The 21,510-nt window shown below is 40.9% G+C and overlaps 3 protein-coding genes and 1 long non-coding RNA gene across 14 annotated transcripts in view; 2 read left to right on the top strand and 2 right to left on the bottom strand.

Moving 5' to 3' along the window:
• The first annotated feature begins 794 nt into the window (after positions 1 to 794).
• Positions 795 to 6,983, top strand: tmed5 (transmembrane p24 trafficking protein 5). Its single transcript, XM_083563363.1, has 4 exons — positions 795 to 1,138; positions 3,184 to 3,281; positions 3,371 to 3,554; positions 5,365 to 6,983. The coding sequence occupies exons 1-4, from the start codon at positions 848 to 850 to the stop codon at positions 5,581 to 5,583; spliced, it is 792 nt and encodes a 263-aa protein (XP_083419489.1). The 5' UTR covers positions 795 to 847; the 3' UTR covers positions 5,584 to 6,983.
• LOC310738399 lies at positions 3,510 to 7,966 on the bottom strand. Its single transcript, XR_014537077.1, has 3 exons — positions 7,598 to 7,966; positions 3,739 to 3,784; positions 3,510 to 3,636 (listed from the first exon to the last, which is right to left on the bottom strand). It is a non-coding gene; the product is annotated as an uncharacterized lncRNA (long non-coding RNA).
• Positions 7,967 to 9,530: 1,564 nt separating this feature from the next.
• Positions 9,531 to 11,364, top strand: pigc (phosphatidylinositol glycan anchor biosynthesis, class C). 3 transcript variants are annotated; one of them, XM_083563360.1, is made up of 2 exons: positions 9,531 to 9,742; positions 9,981 to 11,364. In XM_083563360.1, exon 2 carries the CDS (start codon positions 10,023 to 10,025, stop codon positions 10,902 to 10,904), a length of 882 nt encoding a protein of 293 aa, XP_083419486.1. In that variant the 5' UTR covers positions 9,531 to 9,742; positions 9,981 to 10,022; the 3' UTR covers positions 10,905 to 11,364. The 3 variants fall into 3 exon arrangements, with proteins under 3 accessions (XP_083419486.1, XP_083419485.1, XP_083419484.1); XM_083563359.1 differs by having other exon boundaries at positions 9,531 to 9,868; XM_083563358.1 differs by having other exon boundaries at positions 9,532 to 9,909; positions 10,020 to 11,364.
• The window catches only part of dnm3a (dynamin 3a), a 36,465-nt gene continuing 26,090 nt past the window's right edge, over positions 11,136 to 21,510 (bottom strand). For 3 of the 9 annotated variants that reach the window (XR_014537061.1, XR_014537065.1, XR_014537067.1), the window contains 4 exons: positions 19,184 to 19,419; positions 18,616 to 18,813; positions 12,568 to 13,220; positions 11,136 to 12,522 (listed from right to left, as the gene is read on the bottom strand). Coding sequence is in view for 3 of the 9 variants with exons in the window: in XM_083563296.1 (XP_083419422.1) it covers positions 13,139 to 13,220; positions 18,616 to 18,813; positions 19,184 to 19,419 (516 nt within the window). In the remaining 6 variants the exon portion in view is untranslated. Of the gene's footprint in view, positions 13,221 to 17,695; positions 18,358 to 18,499; positions 18,814 to 19,183; positions 19,420 to 21,510 lie in introns of those variants that run through there. The other 6 variants (XM_083563296.1, XM_083563301.1, XR_014537066.1 and 3 more) reach the window with 5 other exon arrangements.

Below are 21,510 nucleotides of genomic sequence, written 5' to 3'. Positions count from 1 at the left end.
CTTCTTTTATCGCGACTCCCATAAACGCTACAAAGGTGCAATAGATCAGTTTTTTTGTCTAGATCTTGACATTATTGTTACAATCATTGTGGGAGTCACGTGACAAAAGTACTAACGACACTGACCACAAGATTTGAGAGGTGAACTACTCATTTTGTTTATTATAATTTGTCCTTAGCTGCATCAACGTATTTGCATTATTGGAACTTTAGTCAAAGTATTTAGGGGGGGATCTGTTTATTTAACATTTTATTTAATTTCTGATCGAAGAAACAAAGTAAATGATAAACAAGAAGATTTAAAGAACCGATTCACAAAAATGATCCGATCGTCCTATTAATACTGATCGAGCTTTTACTATAAAGCCAATCATTTGTATCAGAACCGGCGCATTAATATATACGCCTAGAAAGCCGGAACTACTTAAAATAATGCACGGCTTCTGTCTGATCAGATTCGAGCATTCAGTTGCGTTATATATTGACCTTAATATTTTCACATGAAGTATAAATAGTTTATTTTAAAATATATCTCAGGTGAAGGAGATGCGTTTAATTGTTTTTTTTGTTTTTTTTTTAAGAATAAAAGTATGACTTAAAATGACTCAATTTACCATAATGCAACAGCTTAGAGGTTGTCCGTAATTTCCGCCTGCGCGAATAGATTTGCTGTTTGGTAAGATTTTGAGATATTGAGATATATAAGATAAGAGTTGGTTAAAATAAAATATAATTTAATAGATTTTAAAAAATGGATAGTCTGTTTAGAAACCAGCATGACTAGTTTTTCGGGCGGCGGGGTCCTGAAGTGCTGGTGCTCACCGAAGTTTCCCAGTAAAGTTGAGTTGATGTCAGAACCGGTCTGGTGTGATAGAACCGGTCTGGTGTCAGGGCTTCATTGTTCCTGTTCATACATACAGAAAGCTCGCGTGTGTGTGTGTGGTGTTGGAGTCATGCCGCGGGTGAGCTGGGGCTCAGTAGCACTGCTGTTAGTGCTGTGTGTGGGGGAATGGAGTGGAGTCTCCGGCGCTTTCACACAGTCTCTGGACAGCGACTTCACCTTCACTCTTTCTCCCGGACACAAGGACTGTTTCTACCAAACCATGAAGAAAGACGCTTCGCTGGAAATTGAGTATCAGGTGAAAACACCTTCACTGTTTAACGTTTTTGTTAGGGACCAGAACTTGTGGAGACCATGCGCTGTGAGGGGAGGGGGGGACGGACATTTAAAAAGGGGGCGTGGTTATGTTTTAGACATGAGGTGGCAAAAAGGCCCCCTGGGTGGGCAGGAGCCCCGATTGTTACATTATGTACAATCCTATATAGAAGTATAAGATTTATGAGGTGGTATCAAAAAGTTTTGAGACTAGCTCTATTTAGAAGAAAGTACTATTTGTTTTTAGGACAGTGGTGGTCCTGTATAGCCAGGCTGCCACTTTTGGGGTCTTGAGCAAGGCCCTTAACCCTCTCTGCCCCAGGGGTGACGTAACCTGCACGCTGACTCAGTTTCATGACAAGCTGAAATATGCAAAAACCTGACGTGGTGGTGTTTAAGGCTCTAGGTTAATTATCTAGGTGGGGCAAGTCCTCGTCAATGGTGTCAAAATGGCGACCTTCGAGCCGGATCTTCAAAAGTGGATTGTTCTACGACGATCATCATGCACAAGTTTCCCAATGGTTTTGACGTTTTCAGGGGTTGATCTTGTTTAAGGTCTTCTCGATCTCTCCTCGTCTTCCGGCAATGATCTCGAAGTGACTCTCAAAACACCTCGAACGACTCGTGTCAGACGTCTGTGGCAGATTTGCCCCTTTTCACACGTCTGCTCTTTGTTCTAACTGTCCATGATGAAATGGCAGATGTGGTAATGCGTATGATCAGAATAGCACCAGTTGCACCCTTCGTCCCAACTTTTTGATGCCACTTCATATACAATATAAGACACGGTCAAAGATCTTCAATCTCAGGTTTTCAGAGGCTCATGGAATTCAAATAGATTTTCATTTACATACGACACACTGATCCAGAGGTGGATCTAATGACTTTTAGATGATCTTGTTTGAGCTGATTTTAAAATGAAGGTATTCTTGCTGAACTGTCAGGTGCCACGTCCCAATTTGCTTACTATCGACCCCAAGTCTTATCTGATATAGAAACAGGAACCCCAAAGGTACTTGGATGGAAGCGTGGATTCATGTTCATTAGGAATATTATGACTTTTGGAGGCCATGAGCTCAGGAGACAGGAGTTTGTTTGCAGGTTTGTGAAGAGGGGGAGGGGTCATGTTTTAGCCATTGGTTGGCAATGGGCCCCTCTTGGTGGGTATAGGAGCTCAGATTGTTACAGGCTCAGATCTGATTGATCTTCAGGCTCAGGTCTTCACACAGTCTACATTTCATAGTACATTTCATTGGGTCATGGAAGCCAAATTGGGCATAAAGATTCCCAATAATGACAACAAATTCGAAATCTCAAAAAAAAATCACATACATAAGTATTCACAGCCTTTGCTTTGACACTCAAAATTGAGCTCAGCTGCATCCTGTTTCCACTGATCATCCTGGAGATGTTTCTACAACTTGATTGGAGTCCACCTGTGGTAAATGGAAGACACACACCTGTCTATAGGAGGTCGTACAGTTAACAGTGCTTATCAGACCACAAAATAAGTCAGAGGAATTGTCTGTAGACCTCTGAGACACGATTGTAGCAAGGTACATATCTGGGGAAGAGAAAAAAAACATTTCTGCAGTCTGAAGGTCCCAATGGAAGAAGTTTGAAACCACCAGGCCGTTTTTCTAGAGCAGCTGCCCGGGCCAAGCTGCTGTAATACATCACACCGCCCATCTACCAGTCCACTGCTGTATATAATACGAAAGACAAATTGTGGATGCAGCAGGTCCCTTTAACATTGTGACTGTGTGGGAATGGTCATGGCCAGACTGCACATGTTCACAGAAACTGATTATTTCAGTCTTCAGCTGCGTGCACAAGCCCAGTTTCAACATCAGTACAAAGCTGACGCGGCAGAATTTGCAGTATTATGAAACGTGTATCTGAAGTCAGAGTTGCATCGAAAGGGCCCTTATTTCCTCCACACCTTCGTCTTGCGGTTTCCTGTTTAGAGAGACGTTCTAACAAAAGGTTTACATTAATAATAAACTAATTACGTGATTCGTCCTGCAGGTCCTGGACGGTGCAGGACTGGACGTCGATTTCTACCTGTCGTCTCCCAGTGGTCACATTCTGGCTTCTGACTTCAGGAATTCTGATGGAGTTCATACGTAGGTTCCACCCACAACATCTTGCACTTACTAGTCACACTTTGTTCAAACGGCTGTATGTCCTAACGGCGTGCGGCGGTCTTTCTCAGGGTCGAGACCGAGGAGGCGGGCGACTACATGTTCTGCTTCGACAACAGCTTCAGCACGGTGTCCGAGAAGATCATATTCTTTGAACTCATCCTGGACAACATGGACGACCAAGAAGATCCGGAGAACTGGAAGGAGTACGTGCAGGGCGCCGACTTGCTGGACATGAAGCTGGAAGACATCATGGTGAGGATACAAATACAGCTCGAATACGGCTTTCCGATCATACGCTAGAATCCTTTCCGTAGAGTCTGATCTCCGGGTTCAACTGAAAACATGAGCAGAAACAAAAGCAAGACGTTTAATGGAAACGGTAATTAAAAAGTATCTGGTGAAAATAGGCTCAATTTTAATAGGAAGCTCTGCACACCTGCTCATTTACGCAGTTATCTCATCAGCCAATCACGTTTCAGCAGCTGTGCAATGCAAAGAAAAGGTCATCAGAATGGAAAAAAAAGGATGTGAACTATGGCTTGGGTGAAATATTTCACTGAATCTAAATAATAAGGATCCCTGATCTGACCACAGTTTCACAGTTCTGTTGCTCGCTTTTGGCCCTCAGGTTATAAATAGATCTCCAGCTACAACATTAGTTTCAGGAAGTTGAAGATTAGAACTGCAGCTGTGCAGGATGTGTTTTCTGCAGTAGTGCAAAGGTGATGCAGATGAGTTCGTCCAGCACTCAGAGTGGTTTGCATGGACATGGGCGTGGGCAGAGTTTTCCCCTACAAAATGTCTTCAAACGTTGCAGGAAGTGCCCTAAAACTCTCAGTAAAAACATACGGGTGTAAGACGTAAACAATTCCTTGACTTTATCTGTGGGACGACTCCATCACTAGCGTGTTCATGGTCCATTCACAGCTTGAGGTGCTGTCCTTTATTTTATGCGAACTAAAGTTCCAAACAGGAATTGTACCATATCAACAAAAATATTGGACCAATAATGACTTTTCCAGCCATATGAGCTTCTTCCCCAAACTGTTACCACAAAGCTGGTAAACATAGTATAGTGTGTCTGGATACGGCGGCATGAAATGTTCCCTTCACTTGAACTAGGAGACCCAAACCTGTTCCAGCATCACAGTGCTCCTGTGCACAAAGCCGGTCCATGAAGACATGCTTTGGATGAGTTGGAGTGGAAGATCTCCTGCTATAGAGCTCTGACTTCAACACTATTGAACACGTTGGGATGAATTGGAACACCGACTGCACCTCAAGCCTCCTCACCTCACCTACATCAGTACCTGACTTTACTAACACCCCTTGGGACTGATTGATCACAAATCTCCACAAAAACTAGTGGAACATCTTCCCAGAAGAGTGGTGGTTATTATAACTGCCAATGAGAGATAAATGTGGCTAGATGTTCAAAAAGCACATAGGAATCTTATGAGCTGGTGTCCACACTATTGTCCATGTAGTCTACAATAAATAGCAGTGACAAAGTATGCAAGAAGCCATCTTTGAAAAGTGCTTGATTTGTACAGAAAGGTCAGTGATAAGTGCACTGCGAGACTAAGTAGAGCAGTAGGAGCAGTCCAGTGGCTGCTATACATGACCATTGTGGACCGAAACAAAATACGAGGCAATAGCGAAAACTAGCTCCGTTTACAAGAAAGTACTTTATTTATCTACGTTTACACATGATCACCTTCAAAATAGACCCCTTGCACAACAATACAGCTCCCGATGTACACAGGACGATGTCTTTTGGAACACTGACTTATGAAGGTCGGTGCTCCCTGTGACTGTGTGTGCAGCCTTGTGCTGCCATCTATTGGCGTGTTACAAAACTAAATTTTTATACCACGTGGTAAGAGTAACATTCTAATAAACATTTAATCCCCTATGAACAGGGTTTCTATCTAGGGTAATTTTTGAATCATTTGTTTAGAGAAAAACAATAACAAATGGCTATAAATAAACAATTTTTTTTTTACCTAAGGCAGACCTTTCTTACTGTTCAACATTTAGTTTTTTGTGTTCTCCTCCCCAGGACACGATAAACAGCGTGAAGGCCCGGTTAGGAAAGAGTCTGCAGATTCAGACGCTTCTGAAGGCCTTCGAGGCTCGTGACCGCAACCTGCAGGAGAGCAACTTCGAGCGTGTCAACATCTGGTCTTTCACCAGTGTGGTGGTGATGCTGGTGGTGTCCTGCCTGCAGGTCTACCTGCTGCGCAGCCTCTTCGAAGACAAGAGCAAAACGCGCACGTAACCCCTGTTCAACATCCGGGAGAGGGGGGGGGGGGGATCCAGGGACTGAAAAGAGATCTGTGTTTTCCTCCGTGCTCTCTCCATCATCAATCTGTTCTCCACTCTCCTTAGCCTATTCTGCCTAATCATGCTGAGCCAAGAACACACTGGTTTGCTTTTCCAGCCTATCAAAAAGAAGAACCTATTTTTTAAGCAAAAATATAACTGATATTGTTACAGTTTCTTAGAAAGTCATTTTAGAGTAAATTTATTGAACACTGATTGTAGAACTGATCGTAGAAGTCAGGCACTGTTACATATTTACACTGATTAGAGTTTAGAGATCGTTTTTTTCTCTCTTCAGACCGCCAGTAGGACGAAATCTGCGTTTTTATTTTTTAAACGGTTTGTTCTAGCGAAACAAAAACCAGCCTTTCTGTCAGTCAGCGGTGCCAAAACTTCAAGCTGCCTCGTTTGTTCTGTAAAATATCCCGTCTAATGTAGATATGATAGCCGAAGATCATTTCGCACATTTCTGCTTACAAGAAAACACAGGGCCGTGGATCAATCGGCAGTGCTGCTTCTTCAGGAACGCCTCCCGACACTCGCAGACGATCCCAAAGGGCCGTTTTTGGCCCGGAATTAGTGGAGTAAAGGGATTTTTCGGTGCTGCTAAAAATCAGCACAGCCCAGAAGAGCTGATCACATGACCCACAGCCCAGCTCGGATTGCAGCAGTGTGACAGCGACTCTGGAATTCCCAAAGTGACTGGGAGCGATTTATAGAAAGACATTTGTGAGTCGTGGTTACGAGAGAAGTTCAGCCGATGTGCACGCTCCTCCCGAGCTGAGTGAGCGGTCAGGTGATGAACGGCTCCTTCTGTCGTGTATGGAGACAAATATTTTTATTCAACATGAAGGATTATTTATTGGGTTATCAAACATTGTAGCTACGAACAAGCAGCATCAAAAGTTCACAAACGCATCAAATCGTGCTCAAGCTCATTCTGTACATTTCCAGCTGCTTACAAAATCAGCATTTATGGAACCCTCAGGAAATTTATTACAAAGTATAGAACAGAAATTACTTCCTAAATATATATATTGAGCAATAATATAAATAGTGCTCTATATTACAGGTGCGCGCAAGACTTTATTTTGCTCCTGCAGTTAATTTTTCTGCCAGCAGGGGGTAACGGTGACGAGAAGACGTCCTTTATACGTGATTGCAGCATGCACACCTCTAGTCTAGTTTGGAAACATTTTCTAGAATATTTCCAGGATTCGACTTTGCCTTGGTGATGTTTCATTAATAAGATTGCAGTGAAATATGATCTGTGCCAATACTGAGATTTGTGTCATAATGGAGTCTCAAATCCAAGTTCATACAGAAATCAATAAAATTGTAATTATAATAAAAAAATTCCTTTCTTTATTATTTTTTACACTCTGGTTTAAAGATCATTGTGGTCATATAAATTCTGGTGTATACATCTGGGTTAAAAAAAATGTCTGTGTTGCATGCAGAGAAAAGTGTGGCATCCAGTGGTTCGCAAAGTGTAGAGTGCGCCCCTAGTGGTGAATAGACATTACAGGTGGGGCGCAATGGTCGGCAGGCATTTATATAATTTGTGTTCTTCAAAATTTTTTAATTGGTCCTTATTAGAAGTAAATTAATACAACGTCAGTTAGAAAATCCAATACATTCAACCTTTTTAAACTTGGAAGTATTTCAGTACCATTTTTTGGGGGGTGATTTGAGAAAGTGGGGATGGCAGAAAAAGTTTGAGAACCACTGGGTTAACACTAAGACGACACAGTGACCTCAAAACGATTAAACACTAAATCCCTCCAGGATGTTGGCTCTCCAGCACCATGCTTTCATTTAATTAGCTATCTTCTGATTTGATTCCTCTTTTTAACATTGTTACCCATTATTCCATCATCTATGTTCTATTGCTCATACAGTGTAGACAGAATTGTGCTTAATCCATATATAATTCTGGAAAAAAAATTCCTTAATTTGAACTATTTTACCTTAATTCATCAAGCTGTGTGCAGAGTGGAGAACTTCAGTTTTTGAGATGAAGCACTGGGGTTGGACTGGAGTCTCGGGTATAAATTTATCAGGAGCCACAGTCATCATCTGTACATAATGTACAAAGGGATTTCCTTTCATATAAACAATATAGACAAAAGGTTATCCAAATCCAAATCAATCTATGGTGTGACCGCCTGCAAAACAGCATCAAATCTTTGGTACACAGGTTTTGAAGGAACTCTGCAGATCATTTTGGAGAACCAACCACAAATCTGTGAATGCAGGCTGCCTCAGATCCTTCTATTTCTTTATGCAATCCCATGACAGACTTGATGACATTGAGATCAGGACTCTGTGGGGGCCAAACTATTATTTCCAGAACTAACCCTAACCCTTGTTCTTTACACTGAAGACAGTTTTTAATGATGTTGGCTGTATTTTGGTTTTCCTGCTGCAGAACAAATTTAGGGCCAATCAGATGTCTCCCTGATGACTCCATTTACAGAAATGCAGCCCCAAACTTGCAGGAAACCTCCACCATGCTTCACTGCTGCCTGCAGACACTCTATCATACCACTCTCCAGTCCTTTAGCGAACAACTCGCTTTGTGCTACAGCCAAACATTTTTGGACCCTCAGTCCAGAGCACCCACTGCCATTTCTCTGTAACCCAGTTTTTGTTTTTGTGCATAGTTGAGTTGCTTTATTTTCATGTCAGAGGTGTGGCTTTTTGACTGCAATTCCTCCTTTAACACCACTTCTGGTCAGACTTCTCTAGTTAGAAAACGGGTGTACCTGAGTCATACTGGTTTTCTGCCAGTTCTTTGCTAATGGCACTGCAGGACATCTGTTGATGATGAATAGGAAGAAAACACAATGTGCCTTTCATCTGCTGCATTAAGTTTCTTTGGCTGCTGACTGTCAATTGTCCTTAACTTGAACAGCACATCTTGAAAGCCCAATCTGCTTTGAGACCTTGCTGATGCACTATAACTACCGTGTGTCTTGTTGCTGTGCTCAGTCTTACCATGGTGTATCACCTGTGACATTAAACCGTCTTCCAAAAATTCACTTTAGTAGCAGGTTTTTTTCTCACCGAGTTTGAATCTGCTACACAGCTGTTTCTGTTGTTGATTGTATTTCAACCTACATGTGAAAATTATCATTAGCACCTGCTTGGTATCATTGGTTATTTATACACCTGATTCTGATATATGTCCGAATTAACGTGTTAATAACAAAAAATTATTTCATATTAATCACACAAAATTTATTAACGTGCGATTAATGCAGCGCACGTTTTTTAACAAGACGCAAATGAAAACCTTCAGCGCGACACATTTATTCACGTCGTCCTTTCTTTACTTTACTTCTTTCCTTTAGATATTACCAAAAAATTATAAACTCCACCGAAAAATCCTTTTCACTAAACATTTGTTTTTATGATGCGCCAATTCTCGAATCAAGCATCCAGATCTGACATGATGCACAAATCCGGCGATTAAAACCGTCAGTGCGGAAACATAGCAAACGTTCTTTTTGGTGTCCTGAAGATTTACATAATTTAAAACACAATAATTGCTTTTAAACATTTACAAGAACTTTTTTTTCTTCATGCTTTATGTCGAGTTTGGTTTCATTAAAAATAAACATACATTTGCATAAAGCACCAATATTTGTCCATGCCTATGTTAATTAAAATATGAATAAAGAGTATATTTAAGTTGCATTAAGAACAGATATAAAAGTTACGATTAAATAATAAAAAAAAACATTTAAATCGAATGTTAGTCGGATTACGATTTATTATCTCATAATTATGAATTAATATATCATAATAACGAGATCCTAATCTCGTAATTACGACTTAGTATCTCTTGTCATAATGATGATATATATATATTTATAGCCTTTGAAAAGTCGATTTAAAAAAACTTTTCCTCAGTCACGAGCTCACGCTTCCTGTTTTCAGCAGGGGGCACAATTGCACATGCGCGCACTTCCTGCTTTCAGCGTCACTTCCGGGAATTCCTATAGGTGAGGTGTAGTCAGTGATGGAGGAATTTGAGCTGCGCCCGGAACGGATTTAAACGCCTCCTGTAACCTGTATAACGAGTGATTGTCTCGTCAGCTGTGAGAAATGTATGTCTGTTGTGTAAATGCGGTGTAATTGATCCGGGTAATAAAGTTATTAAGTGGGAAGTATAGAAAAGTGATAGCTGGATATGATGCCTGCTTCAGCTGTCATCCGGGACTCCGGTCAGCATGGTGAAGATACACTGTGATTCTCGATTAAACCCCACTATAAGGTACAGATCATCTCTCACTTTCTGTGTGTGTGTGTGTGTGTGTGTGTGTGTGTGTGTTGCTTCCTGTGTAGTGTCTCTGAGGGATCAGTGAGTCTTCGTGTCTTTCTCAGGACATGGGCGCAGACAGTGACGCGGGCGAGACTCCGGCTGTGCCGTGGCGTAAAGTCCTGTACGAGCGGCAACCTTTTCCTGACAACTACGTGGACCGCCGCTTCCTTGAGGAACTCCGACGGAACATCCGGGTCCGTCAGTACAGCTACTGGTCCGTGGTGCGTGAAGCCGGACTCGTGTCTCAGCAGCTCTCGTGCGTGGCGCTGTTCCTCACGCTGTGGTCCTACATGGAGCAGGGAAATGTGGCTCCTTCGACGCTGCTCTGCACCGGTCTGGGCTGCTCGGTGCTGGGCTACGCGCTGTACGAGGCTCTCGGGGGAGAAGGCTGCAGAGAGAGGACGCGCTGTGCGGACTTGCAGAGCGCTGCCGTGTTCATGGCCTTTACGTTCGGCTTCTCGCCGGTGCTCAAGACGTTGACCGAGTCGGTGAGCACGGACACGGTGTACGCCATGTCCGCGGGCATGCTCATGGCACACCTGGTGTTCTTTCCCTACACCCAGCCCAGTTTACCCGGAAGTCTATCTCTCAACGCGGCGCTCTTCGCCTCTGTGTGCTTGGCATCGCGTCTCCCCGGGACCCTGCACACCTTCGCCATGCTGAGCTGCGGCCTGCTCATCTTCGCGCTCTGGCCGTGTCTCCTGCAGCGCCTAAAACGCGCCGCGCAGTGGACCTTCCCCTGGGCCGCCGGTACCGTGTGCGTGTGCGGAGTTGGAGGAGTTTGGACTTTGTGGCCCGCTGGAGCTGTTCTCCTATTTCTAGCTCTAATCGTCCTAACGCTGGTGTGTCCTCTGCTCCTGGTGCGTCTACAGAGACACAAGGACAACATCCACGGGCCGTGGGACGAGGCTGAGATCAGAGAGGACCTGTCCCGCTTTCTCAGTTGACACGTGGGGGGGGGACATCTGTAAACATCTGCTTTTCACAAGTCGTTAAAAGTCGCTGGAGCTGAATGAAATAAAGGGCTACTGTTGACATTCAATCTCAGGGAAAATGTTCCGGATGGACTGCACGGTTTACAGAAACTCTTTATGCACTTAAAAGTTCTTAATAATACAAGTGATCACTGGTCTTAACTTACAAGTGATAACCGAGGCAGTATTATTTTTTTTATTGCATAACATGTTAATTACTGTTTTATTTATTGCACACGATTCTGTGTTCAAGCTCACAAAAAAGTGACTCGAAAAATAGATGTTTCTACCTGTATAATCACAGAGATCTTTTAGATGCTGAAGGGATGAAGGAAAAGATGGCAGTGATTGTGAAGAGAGATGATGGCGAGTCTTTGGGTCAGTGACTGTGGTTCTACTAAAAAAAAAGGAATAAAACAAATGTACACATTTATTTTGTGTCCTTTATACAGCGTACATTTGCAATATATACCAAGCAATGACTGTATATCTAATGCATAACATGTACACATATACAGGGAGAAAAATGGGTTGTGGACACCTAAGCATAAGATTCATACATGCTTTTGGAACACCCCATTCCATATTTAGTCCTCATTTGCTCTTATAATAAGCTCCACTCTTTTTTGGGAGTGTGTTTGTTCAGATTTGTGGACCCTGTATTTTTTTTCCCAGACATATTTGGTTCTTCCTCAAACTGTTACCACACAATTGTACAGCATTCAGTTTTCCTTCAATGCAACCTGTAAACAAAGCCAGATCTATGAAGATCGGGTTTATATGATTGGAAGTGGAAGATCTCGACCCTATTGGACACGTTTGTGATAAATTGGAACACTGAACATCTCATCTACATCAGTACCTGACTGTACTCACTCACCCATGGATGAATGATCACAATCTCCACAAGAACACACCAAAATCTAGTGGAACATCTGCCCAGAAAAGTGGAGATTATTAAATGGGGATTGTTCAAAAAGCACATACAAATCTTATGATCAGGTGGTTTAACTTTTGTCCATATATTGTGTATTTTTTGGAGGGCAATATAAAAAAAAACTATATTAAATATAATAAATATTTTTGTTTAATTTATAAACAGTTTTTATCTTTATATTATCCTACGCTTCATTAAGAGTGCTTTAGGAGTGGCTGGTTCTTCCTGGTTTTGTCCATAGTAGGTGCACCACCTATAAAGCCCACTAGAGGTCAGTCGTTCCTTCAAGTCGGCTGTGGTTTTTGTGTGTGTGTGTGTGTGTGTGTGTGTGTGTGTGTGTGTGTGTGTGTGTGTGTGTGTGTGTGTGTGTGTGTGTGTGTGTGTGTGTGTGTGTGTGTGTGTGTATGTGTGCGGTGCTTATTAGCACCAACACGATGAACACGTGCTCGCTCAGGTGTATGATCTCCTGTGAAGCCCTGACATCTGGGATAGACTCCAGATTCACTACAGCCTTGACCGGGAATAAAATGGTTACTGAAGATGTCTGGAATTTCTTTTTTTTTTATTTTTATGAAAATGAACTTAATGTACATGTACTGTCTGATCTTTTTTTTAATTTTTTTTTTTTATAAAGCTTAGCCATTATTTACAAAACTGAGCACTTTAGACATACGTACTCTCTCTCTCGCGCATACACACAACCAAATATTTAACAATCAGAAATTCTGATGCATAGCAGGAGAATTCCTGTCCGAGTGAATACAACATATTGCAGAATACGAGGTTGTATAAAAAAAAGTTTCGACTAGTTTTGTAACACGCCAGCAGATGGCAGCACAAGGATGCATGCGCAGTCACAGGGGGCACCGACCGTGGCTCCTTTGGACTTCGCCCTCTTCCTGATGGGGGCGCTGTATCACTGTCAAGGTGATAGTGTGTAAACGTAGATAAATAAACTCTCGTAAACAGGGCTCTTCTGGAAACTATGATATCCGATGCATCAGATTACTGGAGTTCGTTTGTACGTCATGTCAGCTCATCTAGGACCATGTTTAAGAATAAGGGTTTGGCGTTAGCTGTGGTATACGTCAGGCTACAGCAGAACGTGTTCGTCATGCTGACGTATAACCACTCCTGTGAAAAAAAAATTCTCACTGCCTTCATTAGAGTGTTTTTAGATAAAGTTGAAATGTACAACCTCTAAACCCCCTCACTTAAAGGTCATTCGAGAATGAATCTGAACCGAACGCTCGATACGCTGGTATCGTTTTTACGCCGTCCTTGTCCCTTTTGTATTTGGGATTCTCTCGTGCACGTGAGGATTTTGGGAAGGGACTGCCGGCGGTTGTCTTCTGAAACACACAAAAAAACAAAAAGTCAGAAATCTTCAACAAGAGGGATTCTTTTTCTCTTTGTAATAGTAGCTCTTTCTCACACTGGGGAATTTCTCAATAAACCACCATCTCGAATTTATTTATTTCGTTCAGGCATTCTAATGAATGTCTCAGCATGGGGTTTGGTTAGAAATGTTACATAAAAAAAAGATCTCTATTGCTTCAAACCTTGATCTGCTTTTGTACTATATTATTATATATATATTACTATAATCTATATTATATCTGTATTTACATCATAGGATCTATAATGTAAAACAAACACCAGATACAACACAACCCATGACTGATAATAAAAAAAAACACCTCTCTGAAATACATGATCTGGACAAAAGTATTGGGACACCTGACTTTTCCAGCCACATGTGATTCATCCCCCTAAACTGTTACCACAAATTGGGAAACACACAACAGTGTATGAAATCTTTTGTTTTGATAGCATTCGCTTTTCCCTTCACTTGAACTAGGAGACTCAAACTTGTTCCAGCATGGCAATGCTCCTGCGCACAAACCCAGATCCATGAAGATACAGTTTACATGAGTTGGAGTGGAATATCTCCTGCTACAGAACTCTCACCTCATCCCTATTGAAAACCTGACTGCACCTCACTCACTTTACTAGCCTTGCAGCTGAATGAGCACCAATCTTGTGGAATCTAGTGGAACATCTTCACAGAAGAATGGAGGTTATCAGCAGCAAATGGACACTAAATGAATAGGATGCTCAAAAATCATATAAATCTTATGGTCCCCATACTTTTGTCTTTTTTAATGTATTATTAGACTGAAGAATCTCATCACTGAGCATTCTCATCACGAGAAAAAACAAAACAAAAAACAATTTAACTAAAAATCTATTTTCTTAAGTCTTTCTTTCTGCGGGTGATTTAGAAAGAACCGTGAGGGGGAAAAAAAAAGGGTTGGAATAATACTGTTATCCTGTAATAATTCCTCAGTCAGGGCTGTGACACCAAATTGGCAATGAGCTGCCTTAAATGCCTAAGGCAATGTGGGCTGTCAGTGAGTGTGACAAAGAAACTGTGTGTGTGTGTGTGTGTGTGTGTGTGTGTGTGTGTGTGTATGTATATGTGTGGGTGCAACGCAAATCCAGGAAAGATCCCTGTGGAGGTTCAGGAATCTCGCTCTCTAATGGAGCTGGCAGAGGGAGATGTTTTTTGAGATGGGAATGAGGAGAAAGTGGCTTTTATTTTTCCCGATCTGCGGTGAGCTCTGGACAATCGACAGAAAAAAAAAAAAAAAAAAAGATGGAGATGATGGAAAAGAAAGCAAAACAAGATTTAAAATGGCCAAACAGATTTAACAGCCTGGAAATACCAGTGGGTTATTTTGGAGAGAAAGAGAGAAGGAAAAAAAGATATAGAGTGAGAGAGAGAGAGAGAGAGAGAGAGAGAGAGAGAGAGAGAGAGAGAGAGAGAGAGAGAGACATAATACAAAGGGCTACTATATGGTATCTCATTGTGTTACAGCTAAAATCCGTTTAACAATGTTATAGAACATCTTTACAACAAAAAATCCGAATATAAAACATACACTATATGAACCAAAAGTTTGTGGACAACAGACTATAATATTCGTATGTGCTTTTCCTATAGTCCTAAGTCCCTCCACTCTTCTGGGTAGATGTTCCAATAGATTTTGGAGCGTGTTCATGGAGATTTGTGATTATTCAGCCACATGCGTGTTAGTAAATTCAGGTACTGATGTAGATGACGTGAGCGAGTCCTGGGGTGCTGTCAGTAGGCCACTCAAGATCTTCCACTCTAATCCATGTGAAGTATATTTTCATGGATCCGGCTTTGTGCACAGGGGCATCGTCATGCTGGAACATGTTTCAGTTTTCGAGTTCAAGTAAAGGGAAAATGTAATGCTATGGCATCCAAAGACGTTCTATACAACTGTGTGTTAACAGTTTGAAGGAAAAACACATACGGCTGAAAAAGTCAGGTTCGGAAGTAATGACAAAACACAATTCAGATCAGCTCGTTTGATCAGCATGTTCTTATCATATCAGTAAAGATCACTGAGAATTTAAATAAAAAGCTCAACAAATAAGAGAAGTCACACTGCAGAGGCAGTGTGTAACGTTTAGTACTGAGAAAGAAATTAAGAGAGCAAAATCAGGGCATATAATGGTGGGGGTTTTGGGTACTAGAGAGCCGTTCGAGAGCTGGAATGTATGATGGAGCGAGGAAAAAGAGAGAAAGAAAAAAGGGGGATTTGGGCGGCTGAGAAAGAGCAAAAAAAAATAAAAATAAAAAAAGGGTGGAGGTCCGAAACGACCCTTCGAGGAGCACCGAGGTAATGAGGCAGAAAGCAAATGAAAGTACGGTGGAAGTAAAAAAAAAAAAAAAAAGAAGAGAAAGAAGAAGCGAACACCGGGAAACGGTGTGTGGCAGCAGGAAAAAGCGGAGTCTGTCAAAGCCAGAGTAAATGGCGGACATCACGGAACACAGCAAAGTAATATTCACGGAGTACACCTCTTATTAACTCGGCACAAAACACTTTCCAAAAACAGTTCGATAACTATGAGACGTGTTTATTTACAGCTGGTGCTGACTGGATTTATTGGATTCTGCCATTCAATGAATATAAGGGGGGAAGGGGATGGAGGCAGTCTGTACTGAATGTAAAAAAAAAACGGAAAAAAAGGAAAAAAAAAAGAAATATGGAAAAACACATTTTCCAGTAGACCCCCACCCAGCTCAAGTAACCTCTGTCCTCACTGTGCCGGCATCTTAATTTGTGTGTGTGTGTGTGTGTGTGTGTGTGTGTGTGTGTGTGTGTGTGTGTGTGTGTGTGAGAGAGAAAGTGCGCATGTTTTAATACCTTTATGAGGACCAAATGCCCCTACAAGGCTCTGAACGTGTTTTCTAAAATGAAATGTTCCCTTTTTCTGTTTTTATTAGATTTTTTTCATTTAATTAAGAAAAGTAACTTGTTAATGGAAGGTCCTCACAAGGAAACATACATGTGTGTGTGTGTGTTTGAGTGTGTGAGCATGTTTTAATACCTTTATGGGGACCAAATGCGCCGACAAGTGTTTTTAAAACCAACTAAAAAAAGCCGAAATCGTTTCCTTTTAGGTTTTATTTCCATTTAATAATTTAAAAAAAAGTTAATTGTTAAAGGTCCTCACAAGGATGTATATATATATATATGTGGGGTGGGGGGAGGTGTGCTTTCTTTCCTTGTTATTTATTAAAAATTTTTTAACACAAAACTTTATGGTCATACATCTTCACGTGGAGCCAGCAGTGTCTCCGAGAAGCTATTATAGTTACGGGAACATTAACTGTACGGTAGACGTTTTGTTTGTCGTGCAGAAAGGTAGCCTCATATTTCACCCTCGTCCTTGTCCAAGGAATGGCATGCTGAAGGAAACACAATATTCAAATGTTTTTTTTTTTCCGGTTAAATACGACAGACTTCCGAAGCAAGGAAGCACATTTCTCATGCGCACGCACCGGAGTTTATAGGCAGTAAAAAGTCGGCAGCTCGTGCATTGCGGTACACACCATATACTGTATATCTTACAGGAAGGAGAGGGGGGAGGTTGGGATCGTGCCCAGGTTTAGTCATGGGGCCCTGACCGTTACGGTGTACACTGCCGTCAGGCCTTGATTAGTTTATTCAGGTGTGCTGCAGAGGGACGAAGTGCATGTGAAGGAAGCTGGTTCTCAAAAACCACAAATGCATCCCTGTGAGCCTCCTGTCATAGCTGATGGATTTGATTTCAGACTGCAGATGGGAATGAAGTATGAGTTTGCAGAGTTCTCAAACATAGGCTTGGTCTAGACATCATTTCTAGAGGGGTGGGGGTGGGGGTCAGAGTTTTTACTAGGTTAGGAGTCCACTCAAAAAAAGAGCCTGAGAAATGTTGTGTAATACATGCTTTTGTTTTCAGGGTAATTGAAGACTTTTTAAGAACGCTTTAAAGACCAATCAGAACGACATATGAGACCTATATCACCACATCAAACACACACACAAATACATTGTTAGTAGCTGCTTTAACCGAGCACTCAATTAATTTATTTCGCAAAATTTGCACTTCGCCATAACTGGGGGAAAAAATTATGTTTTACATTTGTGGTACAATACAAGAGAGATTCGTGCTAATTACAGAAAGCTGATTGGCTGTTGCATGTTGTTCTCATGTGTTGGCGTAATACAGCAAAATTAGATTTGGACTGGCGAAAGAAAGAACAGCTAAAAAAAAAAAAAAAAAAAAAAAAAAAAAGACCTGTTTATAATAATTTAAGACCAAGAACAGTGACTTTTTAAGGCCTAAAATCTTGATTTGTAGACTTTTTAAGACCAAAAAACCCTGGTTTTGCGATTGCGCTTCAAGATCTGAACTCACGCTCGATGTTTTAAACATTAAACGCAGCATTAATCCTCTGTTTCCAATGTTTCTTCTTCTTCTTCTTTTTTTTTTTTTTTAAAGAAGCCACATCATTACTGTATGTCACTAATAAGGCAGGAGATAAAAAGCCACAAATCTAGTGTGAAAACACTTCCCTTTGTCGATGAGCTATCTTGGGCAAAATGATTTGCACGTACGCTTGTGATTGGCTGCAGCAAGGCCGCAGCTGAGCATCTGCCTAACAAAGTCGTGATGTTTCATGTTTGCAAAAAACAGAATTGCTTAACGTTTTCCCCATATGTTAATCGCTTCAATCTGCTGAGAATGCTCGTCAGTTGACGTCGTCGCGCTTGCACTTAAAGGTCTGATGTAGAAATGACACTTGTGTATGCGCCACCTAGAGGCACGTTTATACTTGTGGATTTTTATTTGGTGATTGCATATACCATATGATATTTAAGTTTCTAAATAGTCAATGTATGATAACATGTTGTGTTTTGTTGTAAGTTTGTATGCTAAAGATAATATACTTCTCTTATTTATGACAGATGTTCCGTAAGACAGTTTTGTATAGTCGGGGGGAAGCAACTCAGCGTGTGCAGGGTGAGGACGCAGGGAAGTTTGCAGTTTATAAGTCTGATTCGAAACAAGCTTTTGACCATGTTTACATGTAAAGGTACAGGTGTCACTTTTATATGCAATAGTTTACTGTAATTCGTCGAATTGGTAATGGGTAACCGAGCTGATGTGTGAGCATGTAACAACTTTTGGGACAAAATGTTGCTACCTAATAAATTCTTCCCAATAACAGGTGCCACGATGACGAGAGGTTCAGTGTGGTTTACGTCACCGCTCATAATTTAATAATGTTATACCTGATAAGTGTATATACTGTATGTATGTAGTCTGTCATATATTTACATAAAAATGGTGCCCTGTACATGAATTATTATACTAAGTCATTACCTGGGAATGCTTGGAGCGGTCCGGTTGGGGCGTGACAGTGTCTGAGGGGAGGCCTTGTTCTTCAAGCCTTTAGGAACAGAAGGAGCTGAACGAGCTGGAAGAAAAAGAGGAGTTACGGCAGAAGGGGCAGGAGGCGCAGGACCACGAGTCGGAGGACCGGCGCAAGACTTCTTAGGTGCACTGATGACTGATGGAGATCTGAGAGAGAAAAAAGAAGGAAGCGTTAAAGCGAACTGTTTAGGAACATTTGCCTTAGGAGCTTCTATTAGGTATGAGAGATATGTTATTTTTCTTGTCTGCTGCAGAGAGACTGTTTGTCTTGCTTGCCTCAGGGCAACATTAGAAATGATGTGTTTCCTGGGTTTTCCATGCTTTTGTATGATTTAAGTCTTTCTTAGGGATTTGTATGAATTCTCCTTGTTTTTTGTCTCTTAACGCTATATTTTAACAATGAATTTCATAAAGAGCAATGAAACCAAATAGAAAACTGCTGACTGGTCTACTTTGGTCGTACACAAAAACACGTAAACAATCTACTGGCTGAGTCGAAACGGAGTCTGTATCCTACCTGAGGTTGCTGATGCTGGATTGTAGCCTGGGACCGTCTCCTTGGGCTGAGAGCAAGGTGGACAGGGTAGAGGTGGAGATCTCACTGAGAATGAACAACGCCTCCTTTAGGGCCGAGTGAGTGCGCAACACGTGCTCTCGGTGCACCGCCTGCTCCGGAGACTCGCACATCAGAGCCGAATGGTCACCTGTAGAGTAAAGCTGAGCCAGCAGATCTGAGTGGATAAACTCTTTCACCTGTGGGAAATGGAGAGGCAACAAAGTAAGTGGGGATAATGGGAAAACAGGAAAGAGGAAAGCAATAACAAGCTAAACTCGATCCCATGGCGGTGTCACAAATCCCTCCACCTCCAACGAGAATGAACCTTCTTCTTACTAGTTGTTCATATAATAGAATTCCCCTTTTTTCAAATGCTGTGAACATCATCCTGTTTCCGATATCGAATCCATTCATCTTTTACCAACATACATCCAGGTAACCCTACAAACCACTCGTTCTTGAGATATGGTGCGCATGAGAATGAAATAAGGATGGTCACAAATATCAGAGAGTGATAAAAATGTGGTCCAGACCTCTTTGATTGACAAACAGGAAGGATGCTCTTTCAGATATTTGACCATTCATCAGTTAGAATCTGAACACTGAACACTTATCACTTTAAATACCCAAATCGGCTGTTTCCATCCAACACCATGATTTGTGTTTACATTCACGCCATTTGGCAGACGCTCTTATCCAGAGCAACATATAATTGTCTCACAACTGGGTAGTTAAAGGTTAAGGGCCTTGCTCAAGGGCCCAGCAGTTGCAGCTTAATGGTGCAGGGATTTAAACTTGCATTCATGGCGCATGTGAGTTACCATATTGGTTACTATGAAAAGTATTTGTACAAACTCTATGCATTTAGGGGATGATTTCAAATCCCAGCACCACAAAGCTTAGGGGCTTTTCAGCAAAACATTCAACCTTCAAATGCTCAGTAACATAAATGAAATTGAAACTGTAAGTCTCTCTGGATAAGGGTGTGTGGAAAATGGCATATCTTACTCAAGTAGCATAGTGGTAGTGGTTAAAGCTTGGCTGAAATATGTTGACAATTGTAGCATAGAGAACATCTAAACCCAATCTATTGATATCATGATATGCAATTTGTTTTATTGTGCCAGAACTTAAAAAAAAAAAAAAAAAAAAACCCCGTACTAATTAACGTTTTTTTTTGTTAAATGCAAGGCAAAACTTCCGATATCTAAAGCTGGAGATATGAGACGTATATCAACACTTACATACGCACATGCGGCTGTGATTTATATGGGCATATTTGAAATTAAATAACATTTACAAGATAAACAATTAGTACTAATGAATTAATTGATGTATGTAAAATGTGGTCACATGTTACTTTAGCAACAAGATGTAGTAATGCTGATATATATATATATATATATATATATATATATATATATATATATATATATATATATATATATATATATATATATAAAAAAAATATAAAAGTGTTTGGGTAACAGAAATAATAATAAAAAAAAATAAGATTAAAGTAAAAAAAAGGGGGGGGGGGGGTTAGAATAAAAGTTTGATAAATGCTTCTTTCTGATTGGTCAGAATGTTTTGATTCATTTCCAAGACACTGTATTTCTAACTGCAAGGTTTACAGTATCAGACAATCCACGCAAAAGGGATTCAAATGCGCGTGTAATCATTGATATGGCTGATTTGGTTGTATGTTTTGACTCAGGAGGGGACAACGATTTCGGAAGGAGTCTTCGATACCTTTTTAAAACTCAAGTGTTGCAGTTTCTATTGCAACCTGAGAAGCTGCAACCTCTAAGGAGAGAACATTGAGTGTTTGGAGAGGGACTGAGTGTTTATAGCAGTTGTAATGAAAGGAAGTGACATGCTTTTTGGATAATCATTAATGTTAACTCCAACTATAAATGAGCACAGCATGACATTTCCTAATAAATAAACATTGTTGCTATAAACTAAAAATGTATTTACAGAGGAAACATATGACACTATGTTGGTAATTTTCCCGTTTTGAGCTTGAAAATTCCTATTGATTCTATAACAGTGTGTAGAGATTTTTTATATTTTAATGATTTACTTATTTATTTTGTACAGATCTTAGCTATGAGCCTCAGTGTCGACAGGCTGTACAATACCATCATCTGTATTTGTATCTCTGTCTGTTAATTATTCGGGTCTGTTTTAATATTTGGATTCTGGTTTAAGAACCCGAACTCCTGAATAAGCATGGCTGGAAAATTTTCAAGAATGATAACAATAAATCTTTAAATATCATTATT

This window comes from Silurus aristotelis, assembly GCF_946808225.1.
Source record: "Silurus aristotelis genome assembly, chromosome: 15".
NCBI lineage: Eukaryota > Metazoa > Chordata > Actinopteri > Siluriformes > Siluridae > Silurus > Silurus aristotelis.
The sequence above is the reverse complement of the archived record's forward strand: the minus strand, read 5'-3'. Positions and strand labels throughout refer to the sequence as shown.

Coding starts and splice junctions, on each gene's coding strand:
- tmed5 (XM_083563363.1), top strand. CDS start 848: ATGTCAGAACCGGTCTGGTGTGATAGAACCGGTCTGGTGTCAGGGCTT. Junction 3,282..3,370: donor AATTCTGATGGAGTTCATAC/GTAGGTTCCACC, acceptor GGTCTTTCTCAG/GGTCGAGACCGAGGAGGCGG. Junction 3,555..5,364: donor TGAAGCTGGAAGACATCATG/GTGAGGATACAA, acceptor TCTCCTCCCCAG/GACACGATAAACAGCGTGAA.
- pigc (XM_083563360.1), top strand. CDS start 10,023: ATGGGCGCAGACAGTGACGCGGGCGAGACTCCGGCTGTGCCGTGGCGT.